Source organism: Bos indicus x Bos taurus, chromosome 9, assembly GCF_003369695.1.
Source record: "Bos indicus x Bos taurus breed Angus x Brahman F1 hybrid chromosome 9, Bos_hybrid_MaternalHap_v2.0, whole genome shotgun sequence".
Classification (NCBI taxonomy): domain Eukaryota; kingdom Metazoa; phylum Chordata; class Mammalia; order Artiodactyla; family Bovidae; genus Bos; species Bos indicus x Bos taurus.
Window position 1 is genome coordinate 15,413,483 of NC_040084.1, and position 12,251 is coordinate 15,425,733.

At 32.5% G+C, this 12,251-nt stretch overlaps 1 protein-coding gene and 1 non-coding gene across 6 annotated transcripts in view; both read left to right on the forward strand.

Moving 5' to 3' along the window:
* Positions 1–12,251, forward strand: part of SENP6 (SUMO specific peptidase 6) — a 134,499-nt gene that overhangs the window by 59,496 nt on the left and 62,752 nt on the right. For 2 of the 5 annotated variants that reach the window (XM_027550957.1, XM_027550960.1), the window contains 2 exons: positions 1,283–1,303; positions 11,398–11,468. In XM_027550957.1, the coding sequence (XP_027406758.1) occupies positions 1,283–1,303; positions 11,398–11,468 (92 nt within the window). The remainder of the gene's footprint in view (positions 1–1,282; positions 1,304–11,397; positions 11,469–12,251) is intronic. The other 3 variants (XM_027550962.1, XM_027550959.1, XM_027550958.1) reach the window with 2 other exon arrangements.
* On the forward strand, positions 7,199–7,303 carry LOC113898952. The gene has a single exon (XR_003512803.1). It is a non-coding gene; the product is annotated as a U6 spliceosomal RNA (small nuclear RNA).

Here is a 12,251-nt window from a genome sequence, read left to right on the forward strand (position 1 = left end):
ATATAAATTTATCTTATACAGATTATCACATTTTTTAAATAACAAAAGTAAAATTTCAAATATGGTATTCATATAAGTTTGTAATACTTCTTTTCCTTATCATTAAAAAATTTTTTTAAAGAGATAAATGTTTCTTTTCAATGTTGTTTATGTAAAACCAACTTACCATATTATTTTTTCTTAATTTGCCAGGACTGAATGGATAATTTACTTGTATGCTTCACATGATAGGAATTCAGGAGTTAATATAGGGACTCAGAGATTTTTATTAACTATGTTTTGCTTACAGTTCTGAATATTTATTTTTCTTTGTAATAGGAATAATTGCAGAATGTGACTCTTATTCTAAATTGAGGGTTTTATAAAAACCCTTGAGTAATTGATGTTGATAGCTTTTTAAATTTTCCATGAACTGTGGAAAAGGGTGGACCTTTTATACTTTGGACTTTTGAATAGAGGCCATGATTTTAAGTCCCAGGATTTTTTCTAGTGTCTCCAGCCATATATTTGTATTTAATATAAAGCTTTTGTGGAAAAGTGTCAACCTTAAATTTTTATTTTTGATTTTTTTTGGCTCAGAAGCAAATACAGTTGGACTTCTGTATCTGGAGGTTGCACATCTGTGGATACAACCAACCACAGATTAAAAAATATTCAAGGAAAAAATTCCAGAAAGTTCCAGAAACCAAAACTTGAATTTGCTCGTGCTTGCAACTGTTTATATAACATTTACATTGTATTAGGCACTATAAGTAATTTAGAAATGATTTGCTGTATATGGGAGGAAATACCATACCCTTTTATGTAAGGGACATGAGTACCCACTGTTTTGGTATCTGCATGGGGTCCTAGAACCCATCCCGTACAGATAACCAAGGGACTGCTGTAATCGCTCCTGATAACGGAATTGGGACCTCTAAAAATTGTATAGCTTTTAGAAAATTGTATTGTTCCTTGGAGACTATTGCTGTAACCACTCTAAATAACACATGTCCTAAAATGTTGTATCGTTAAATAAAGCTCTTTCAAGAATTTTTTGACCTTTATACATCCTTTTTTCTTCTTTAAATATGTTTAGATATAAATTAGTTTCTGTACTGACAAAAATTGAAAACCAATTTACATATCTGAGAGGATTGAAAGCACTAGTATATAACATATGTGATGTATTTAAAACAAGTAAATCATAGTTTTGCCTTATTGACTGCACTTACTAAAACTATAGTGATATATCAAAATGAGGTCTTGCCTCTTACGTTTTTTTTCTTTTTCATGTTTTAAGCAGTCTGGACCAAAAGGAAAGGTAAGCTTAATATTGATGAAATTAGAGCATGGATACAACAATAAAATATCATATTATTTATATGCTTTGAAAAATCACTGAATTCGAGTTCATCATTAAGCTTATTAATTATTTTAATAAAAGGAAACATAGCACAACGTGATATTTGATTTACGTGAGTAATATTTCACCATAATTCTCAACATACATTTTCCCATGAATGATTATTATTTATTTATACTGATGTGTAACTACTTTAAATAAAGTATTTCAGGATCTTAGTAGTAAAATTATTTTCAGTTACATAATATAAATATTTCTTGTTGTATTTTACTGATAATATTTTTGCTTAATACTTTATTAGAGTGAGGTGAAAAATTGAATAGAATACCTTAAGCTTGGAGTTAAAACTCTATTCTGACCCAAAATTTTGTGACAGAATTTTATGATCCTTCTTTGTTCCCTTTGTAATAATTCTAGCAGACACATCATCCTTTAGCAGAAATGTTGAATAATGTAACGTAAATAACATAGAAACAAGTCTTTAAGAACACATTTCTTTGAATAGTGAAATGATTGTAGTTGTTTTGAAGCAAATACCCTTAAGAATAGCTCTCTCCTCAATGTGTATATGTGGAAATTTTTGTGCATGTGCGTATCTTTTTGTCTTGCTTCCCTGAATCTCAGGAACCTTTTATGAATTCTCCCCTCCCAAAACAGGTAAACAACGCTTGTATTAAGACAATACTTTTGTGTCATTGGTGACAGTCAAAAGAAGGGACATTCTATACTTTGATTTAATTGTGTGACTTTGACTCTATACTTTTGTTTAAAGGTGTAGAGGAAGCAAAGAGGACAACTTACAGTGTTTTATAGAATGCTATATATTCCATCTTACTTCATGAACACCAAGTTTCTGAGCTATAAGGTGATTCTGTCAGCAAAAGATTTAGGCATATTATTTTATAATTCTGAAATACCTCACAGTTCTTATATGTTTTAAATGAATGGGTTGTGCAGATATTTTATTACTTATATCCTGGAAAAGAAAATTTATTCTTCTATTTCTCTTTGAGTAAATTATTATTTCTTGTCAGATATAGATTTTATGTCTTTTAAATTTTTAACTCATAAATGACTCATTTTGGAGAGAAGACCATTAATAAGATTTTTTAATAAAATTGCTGAAGAATATACATTAAATAACTATACAGTCACAGATGAACCAGACTGTTGTTTTATAGAAATAAACATTCCTTCCTGTGTGTTATAGTAGATAAAATGCAGGTATTGTTATATTATCAGAATAGTATAGAGCTTAGAGTATTCTCTTTCTCCCAATAGCCTTGGAGAGTTAAACTGACTTTTTTCCCCCACTGTTTTGGCTTCTTAGGCATATTTCTGTTGTGGAAATTTATTCACTGATACATTCAGCAAATGTTTTAGTGACTCTATGTGCCAAGGCACTCTTCTAGGAGCAGACAGAAATCCCTACCCTCTTGGAGCTTGTAGTCTTGTTGGAATAAAACTGGAATAGGAATCAAAAGGTATAGAATTAAGTAACCAGTGTTACCATATAACTTACTCTAAAATGGGAATAATGATATTTGCCCAATTTTGAAGGAGATTTGTGAAGAACAAATGAGATAATAATTTGAAAGTGACATATATTCTGTAAAGTTTGAAATATCTGTAATAGATACTGAAATTCTTTGTCTTTTGTACCAACATTACCAGGGACTAGCATAAAGCAGCAGGTATTTATAAAATACGTAAATACACTGGAGTGCTTTATTTAGCACCTTTGTTACTGTTAGCTTCAATTTAGTCCATTAATCCTTTGGATTCTTACCTAAAATTATTTTATCTTTGTCAGAGTTAAGCTGAGAAATTTTCTGTCAGTAGATTTTACTCTGGAACTATTTTTGACATAAGCCTTTTCCCCTCTCTTCTTACAAGCAAAGTCACATCTTTTTTTCTGACCTTTGAAGAGCAATAGAAAATTTTTTATCCTTATCCCTTAACATATGAAGGACTAAAAATCTCTGAACTAAATGATTGCTTTACAAGAGGATAGCTTATGTAATAAATTGAAAGATAGGAAGTTGTGGAAGGTTAAACTATATACTGGGCACAATGAGGTATATTTTAGGTTTAAAACCAAGCTGGAATAAATAATAAATCATTTTAAGGTCCAGAGCTTTCAAACTTAAAAAAATTGCTCCCATTTTTCTTTGTTGTAAGTGACATTGATGACTTAAGTGACTTCTTTTCTGACTCTTGGACAGTGGGTTATGAATACAGTGTACGTGCTGGCACCAGCAGCCTGGGATACTTAATCTGGTATTAGAACTGTTTTTTCCCCCCTCTTTAAATAGACTGTGACCCATTATGAAATGAGCACATAGTAATTTCAAAAGTTTTAAAAATATTTTATTATAAATAGTATGTTCATATTATACAGAATTTTGAAATAACAGAAAGGTACAAAGGTGAAAAGAATGTAGTGAAAGAATATATGTGAAACACTAGACATGTTTACTTAAATATGGGGTATGTTTGAAAAGACAACTGTTATAATGAAATATTTTATAATACATCATTAGCATCTTTATACATTTCTTTTACAATGTATTTTCCTCTGTCCTTTATATCTAACAGGGGGGTCATAGTAAAAATACAGCTGCATATTCTGAATTTTGGCTTCTAAAAATGAATTTTAATGATCACAGAATAGCTTGTCCTGCAGATATACATAATTTATTTACCCATTAGCCCATGTCTGGTTGTTTTTCACTGTTACATATGACACATTGATGAACAACTTTGTATATAAATTTCTAAATATGTCTCTTAAGATAAATCTCTAGGAAGGATTCTTTATAAATATTTTTAATGTTCTTGATAGGTACTTCCAAACTGTTTTGCAGACAGGTAGTACCAATTTATATTAGCCGTATAAAATACTATCTTGATATCTGAGAAATGAGTATAGCAAGATACTGGATTGTAAGACTAATAGTAATTAAGTTTTTTTAATTCACTCATCAATTGAAGTATATATTGAAAAGATCAAAATTTCATTCATAGTAGAAACTAAAATATTCAATAATAAAATTAATGATGTATAGCTCCCTTATAAATATACCTAAAGAACCCTGATTTGAGGCATATATTTGGTTCCTGGTTGGTTATTTGATAGAGTTGCTCCTTAAGATAAATTTAATGGAGTTTTAGTTAGAAATCCTGTTGACTTTGTTACTTTAGGAAATTTGACCAATTGACTCAAGTTTGTTTCGAAGAGTAAATATTGGAGAAGAGCAACAGTCTTAATTTTGTAAAAAGAGTAAATGAGGGAAGAGAAGAATGACATGCCTTGCCACATAATAAAGCATACTGTGAGGAAAACAGTGGTTGAATATGGAAACGTTAGAAAAGGTCTAAAAAGGAAGAAGGACAGTAAACAGACTAGAGAATCCAGGTGTGGTGAACTTCCGGCTAGCCTGTCTAATCAATAAATGTTTAGTTTACCATGCCTGAATTATATTATTTTCACATAGGCTAATATTTTGAATTCCTTTATGGTGGCTGCATGGTAGCCAATGGTTCAGTTTTGACATTGTCATCCTTGTACTGCAATATTTAGATAATTGTTGGACCTGATAAATACACTTCCAATTACATACTGCCTTTTAGTTATATACATTTATTCCTTCCAACTATTTATCAAGTGCCTGCTATGTTCTAGGCATAAGAATACAGTGATGAACAAAACAGGCAAGACCTCTGTTTTCCTGTAGTTTACATTTTGATGGACAACAACTGATAATGAATAAGTAAAGCACCTAATAAGTTCTGTGTTTAAAAGTACAATTGGATGATGTGATATAGTGTGACAATATGGTTTCTTTAGATATTCAGAGAAACTCAGCTACAAAGCTAACGTTTAAGCGAGGACTGACTGAATGTAGACTCAGATACAGTGATCATAGAGATGGCTTCTTCAGATAGGAAAGAGGTGGTACTAAGATATTAATGCTGGCATGAGTAGGTATGTTCAGAGAAAGAAAGAAGGACCACTGTGGCTGGAACTTGGGGAGCAAAGGGGAAAATGTTACGAGGGTTGCTTTAGTAAGGTCAGCTAGAACCCCTAGATCATAAAAGGCTTTGTAAGATGATCTCAAGAGTTTGAGTTTTACATTGGTGCACTCACTGAAAACGTGCAGTGCATTTTAGGTAGAGAAGTGTTACTACCTGATAAATATCTGAGATTTTTTAAAAAATAGTCTTTTATGTATGGTTTATGTGGTTATTTAATTGAGGCTAAGCTTGTTTCACTTACCAAATAGAATAGCAGTAATAATCTTTGACTGTTCAAAACTATTAATAGCTCAGCAAAGTCTAGGAATTAGAGAGGTAGAAAGACATAGGTAAAAGGAATCTTATGGCTTTTTAAGGGAGAGGGATTGAATGGGATAGGATGGGGAAGTGAAAAGATTTTAAAGATCTTTATGTCTTTGGGGTGTGTAGAATATCTTGCTTGAGGAAATAGTTGGAATCTTGATACCATGTTAATGAACATAGTATGCAATTGAAGTAAGAGTTGAGACAGGGAAGGTAACTATTGTATTTGTTACATTAACCAGAGGAGAAAAAAATAAATGAAAAGTAATTGTGGGGACTTCCCTGGTGGGCCAGTGACCAAGACTCCGCAATCCCAGTGCAGGGAGTCTGGGTTCGATTCCTGGTCAGGGAACTAGATCCCACATGCCTCAGTTAAGACACATCGCAGCCAAATAAATAAATTTAAAAAGAAAGAAAAGTAATTGTGTAAGTCAGTAAAAATAGGAAAAAAGAGGAAAGAATGAAACAAATATAAAAAACAACTAACTCATAAGGTAAGATGAAAGGAAAACATGAAGTTTATCAGCTGCAATAATTGTGATCAGGTTGAATATGTTTATTAAAAGACAAATATGTTGTTTAAACTCAGCTGTATCATACTATTTATAAGAATCAGCTACTTCTAAAATAATGGTTTGTAAGTAAAGGGTCTCTTGACTCTTAGAGTCAAAAGAGACACAAACAATATGGCAGAAACCAACAGACTATTAGAAAACAATTATCCTCCATTTAAAAGTAAGTTAAAGATGCAAACAAAAGAAAAGCATGAGTAGAATTTTAGCAACAAATGAGACCAAATTAAGGATGAGAAGCATTAAATAGGATAAAGGAGTGCATTTCATAATGGACATACTCTGAGAAATGAATAAAGCTCCCCTAAAATATTTAAAATGCAAAAATGTTTTTGGTTAGAGTACAACTTTGGGAAATTTTAATAAATCTGCAAAAATTTGAAGTTTAAACATAAGTTTAGAATAATGGATTTTAATGGAAAATAGACACATTTAATTTTTGTTATAGAAGTTTACATCTTTTGCAATCAGTTACAGCAGTGGAACAGTTTATAAAGTGAATTATTAAAACCAACTAAAAATAAACCAGCACTCAGATCCTGGTTTCTAATATTCTAATAAAAGGAACCTGGAGAAATGGCTGATTCTAGGGATGGGTTAGAAGAAGGCAATGGCACCCCACTCCAGTACTCTTTTGCTTGGAAAATCCCATGGACACAGGTAGGCTTCAGTCCCTGGGATTGCTAAGAGTTGGACACGACTGAGCGACTTCACTTTCACTTTTTACTTTCATGCATTGGAGAAGGAAATGGCAACCCACTCCAGTGTTCTTGCCTGGAGAATCCCAGGGATGGGGGAACCTGGTGGGCTGCCGTCTATGGGTTCGCACAGAGTCGGACACGACTGATGCGACTTAGCAGCAGCAGGGATGGGTTAGGGAAAACACAAAATAATCTTAGAGTATCTTGTAGTATCAGAATCCAATTCAAAAAACCAAAGGGCGCTTACTTCAACAACACATACACTAAAATTGGAGCAGTACAGAAGATGTTCATGGCCCTTGTACAAGGATAACATGCAGATTGGTGAAGCATTCCATGTTTCTGTAAATTTTATGTAATATTTTATCAGAATTAAAAAGGACAGGAAAGGAACACAAGAGCCAACTGAAAGAGCTCCCAAGGGCCAGAACCAAAACAATTGGATTATAACATAAAGTATAAAATAAATATCCATTGGTGGTACTGGTATAAATAATTGAATAAGTGATTTACTTACTGAACTAACCTAAAATTTTTGTAAGCTGCATAAAATGAATTGGGGGAAATTGACAGCTGCAGAAGAATTCCAAATAAATAATATATGTAGATACTCCCCTCTTCAGGAAGAAATAGAATTGAAGCATTGTTTAGTTGCTAAGTTGTGTCCAACTCCTTTGCAACTCCATGGACTGTAGCCCGCCAGGCTTCTCTGTCTACCAGATTTTCCAGGTAAGAATACTGGAGTGGGTTGCTATTTCCTTCTTCAGGGGGTCTGACCCAGGGATCAAACCTGCGTCTCCTGCATTGTGGATTCTTTACTATTGAGACACCAGGGAAGAAGCCTCAGAGTTTAAGTACCCTTGCCTCTCTTGTGGGCTGGACTAATTGAATTTGCTTCCAAATAGAACATTGGAACTGGAAAATAAACTTTGGAGTGGAGAAACCTGACAGACATTACCTTAGCCAGATGATCACAGTTAATCTTACTGGTGTTATAAATCACTGATATCATGTAACCTCTGATAGGATGTGATGAGACATCCACCAAACCTACAGGCTCGGTCTAGTCATGAGTGAAACACCAGACACACGTTGAGGGGTATTCTATGTAATAACTAACTAGTCTCTTCCGAAGTGCCAGGGTCATGAAAAAGAATTTTAGTCTGAGAAATAAAGAAGCTGCTTCTGTAGTGACTCAGATGGTAAAGAATCTGCCTGCAGTACAGAAGACCCAGGTTCAGTCCCTGGGTTGGGAAGATCCCCTGGAGAAGGAAATGGCAACCCACTCCAGTATCCTTGCCTGGAGAATTCTATGGACAGAGGAGCCTGGCAGGCTAGTGTCTGTGCCTAAAGAGTTCCATGGACAGAGGATTCTGGCAGACTACAGTACATGGGGTTGCAAAGAGTCAGACATGACTGAGCCACACACATGCACGCACGCACACCTAGGGAGACAGGATCACTAAAAACAGTGAATCCTAGATTGTATTCTAGAACAAAGAGGATATTAGTAGAAAGTGGAAGAGCTCGTAAAATTCAAACAAAGCCTAGCATTTAGTTAATAGCCATGTGCCAATGTTGATTTTTGGGTCTTTTGACATAGATATGAGGGTGATGAAGGTATTAACATTAGGAAAAACTGGGTAAGGGATATAAGAGAATTCTGAACTATCTTTTCAACCGTTCAGTAAATCTAAATTTGTTCTAAATTTTATTTATTAAAAAAAAAAAGACTTCCAAAGCTGAAGCCCATCTAACCTTTAATAAATGGAACATTCTGATGTTATTTAAACAGTTTTGCACAGAAGGGGGAAAAGGTATCTAGTTTTATGCAGCTTGTGAAATATTGGATCCATGATCCATGAAATGAGGTTCTCTAAAACTTATATACAAAACACTTACTCAGAAGCAAAAGAAAGAAGAAAAAATGCTCCCAGTTAGTAGGGACACTTCTCTGCTTCTGCTTGGTTTAAGGTAGGAAAGAAAATCCACTGGGAAATTAAATCCTAGCCTTAAGCATCATACTAGTTTGAAGTTTGAAATTTTTAATGTCTGTTGAGTGTTGGAACCTTTATACTGAGAAATTAACAAAGTTTATTTTTGATTACCTAACAAAAGTTAACACAAGATTATAAAGTTCTTTTAATTCTCTTATTAAACAAATACTTTTATTCTGAAATTCTTGTTTAATTATATTAAAATTAAGGCATGCTTTTACTTCAGTAATTTGCTTATTTTATTTTTTAAAACAAAATTTGCTCTGTATAGGGCAAAGTATAGTAAATATCAGATACAGAGTGGCCATAAGGTTTGGAAATGTTGGCACATGTACATAATTTTTAACATGACAATACATGATGGTCATGGACATTATATGACATATATATTCATTTTGTTCCTCATCAGCAACGCATGGTTCAGTGCACTCTGTCAAATAGCAGAGAGCTGAGTGAATTAGTAATCTCTATATATCTGTGATATGTTGTCTTAGATGATTTATACCAGTTATTACCGAATGAACTTGTGTTTATAGCATACCCCAGAATAAGTAAAGCAGGTTGAAATAGACAAAAATCCAAATTATCTGTATTTCCAGATTTTGTGGCCATTCTGTCAAATCATTCTGCTTGTTGATAATCCTTAGTATTTAAGAATATCTACTGTTTCTATTGTCCACTGTTTTAATACATAGAGGTTTTGGAGTTTACTATAGTTGTATCATATTTTGCTTCAAATTTATTGCCTCGGTTGTATTTTATAGTTGATATTTTTATTTTTCCAGTGTAGAGTTATAACAGATTGAAAATTGATTGTATATGGATAAGACTATATTATATAATTTTTAGTGTGAACATGTGTAGAATATAAAAACATGTACTTTAGGAGCTGAAAACCTTATTTTTCATAGCACTGGTACTGCTGTCTCTGAGGCAAATTCTCATCTTCACAATTTGTATTCTCACAAAATTTTGACAGTGTGGAAGTGACTCAGTTGGACCACATACTGCTCAATGATAATAATGAAAATACCATTACTTACCAATACTGATGCAGTTTGCTAGGATTTAGATTCTGGTGTTGCTATTTAGTAGTTCTGTGACCATGGGCAAGTTAATTAACCTCATTGTGCCTCAGTTTCCTCATCTGTAAAGTGGTAACAGTAGTATATACTTTATACGGTTATCATGAAGGCCAAAGTAATTAATAGATGCAAAGCACTTAGAACAGTACCTGGCACATTATGCTCACTATTTGCTAGCTGCTATCAAAAGTACACTACTGTCACTACTCTTACTATGTTCTTCTTATCATTTTCTTATTTTGCTTTCAATTCAGGTGCTTTGACTTTTGCGATATAAAAATATGAAATCCTTATAAGGAAAACTCCTTTAGGATTTTTGTTTAATTTTTGTTGAATTGTATTGCTTTGTGATAGGTTTGATCACTTGTGCAAATGGATTTATAAAGAACAGAATAACCTCTTTTAATTCCCCCATTAAATAATATGAAAATATTTTTGGAGCCTTTCATTTGGATGGGGAAGTAGCTATTTTTAGCTCCCTCATCTGTTGCACATCTCCTTCTCTAATGGTTTTATCCCATAATTTAGCTATAGGTTTTTTGCTTTTCTCCCAAACTGGTGTATATTTGGACTTCTCTGACATTTTAGGATCCTATTTACTAAGGATTCCTGTTCAGAATTCTGAGAATTGGTTGTATGTGAAGTCTGACAATGTAATTAATATACTTTTTAAAGTATTAATAACCCCATTATATAGTCACAAATATTCATACTTGTGACTACACAATATGAATACTTGTTTCATGATTTCTAGTTTTGTATATAGCTTTTTTTTTTTTTTTTTACTGCTTTTGTAATTATTCTGAAGAACAAGATCAAATTCAGTCTTTATTCCCTTTATTCGTTGATTTTTAAATAGCTAGAAACATTTACAACAAAATAGGGCAGATATTTATTCTAAGCTGAGTAATTTATTTCAGAACTGCATGTGACAATGAAATATTACAAGCCTTTCTTTTTTTTTTTTAAAGTTTTTATAAATGGATTATGAAAGTAGTTCCAAAAGAAAAATTCTAAAATTTTGTGCATTGGGGAGATATATGTATCTTCCCAAAGTGACTACTTTGAAAAGATAAATATTTGGATTCATTTATTAAATGTTTATTTGAAAGACTGCCCACTGTTGGCTGGCATAGATTAACAGTTTAAATAAAATATAATCACTGCCCTTAGGGATCTTGTAGTGCATTAAGGTTTAGTATGTTTGTGTGATATAGTGTTATTTTATATTACGTCTTTTTATGTAACAAGCTATGATTTGCTTTTAATAAACATATTGTAAGTATTCCCTCTACTTTTTCATTTTAAAAATATTTTTTTTCTTTTAGAGTAAAACTATATGAATTTCCTTTTTAGGAAAGAATACCCACCTCATGTCCAAAAATTTGAAAGTAACCCTGTAAGGTTAAGTCGGCCCCAAGGTGTTGGTAAGTGTGCAGTTTTATTTGTTAACACCTGTGAAGGGTTTTGAGTTGTTGTATGAAAGGTAAATTAGGGATGTAGCACTGGCTTTAGAATATTCCCAGTTAGACTAGAAATACATAGACCCATTTTTAATAACTGACTTGAGAATTTCTCATCTGAAATCACTGGAGAATGATTCAGAGAGTACACATTCAGGTGATGATAGTTGGAAGTCTTTTTGATTATATTAGCATTGTTGTTAAATTCAGGATCCAAATATTAACTCTGGATGGGTTATAGCTTCAGAATTCTGTTTTGTTGCACTATGTTATAATCTTAATATAGTGCAACAGTGTTAATTCAGTGGTTGCCTAATATATTCTAAATTTTAGGATCAAAATTATTCTAGACAAGAAAATCACTGAGTTAAAAAGAGACCATACCTGATAAAAGTGTGTTAATAGTAGATGTTGAAATATTATTGTAAGTAGAAATTTAATTTACATCGAAACAATTTTTTAAAAATTACTAATAAGAGCAATTAGCATTTATGAAAGCTGTTTCTACCATCACATTGATGTTCATTATTTAGAGATTTTCAATCTGTGTGTCCATCTTGTTTTCCGCAGGCCTTTGCTTGTGTATTTTTCGGCTTTTTTTAAAAAAATTGAAGTATACTTTGATTTACATTATTAGTTTTAGGTGTACAGTGTTGTGATTCAGTATTTTTACAGGTTATTGTCCATTAAGTTGTTACAGGATAATGGCTATAATTCCTGTTCTATGGAATATATTCTTGTTGCTTA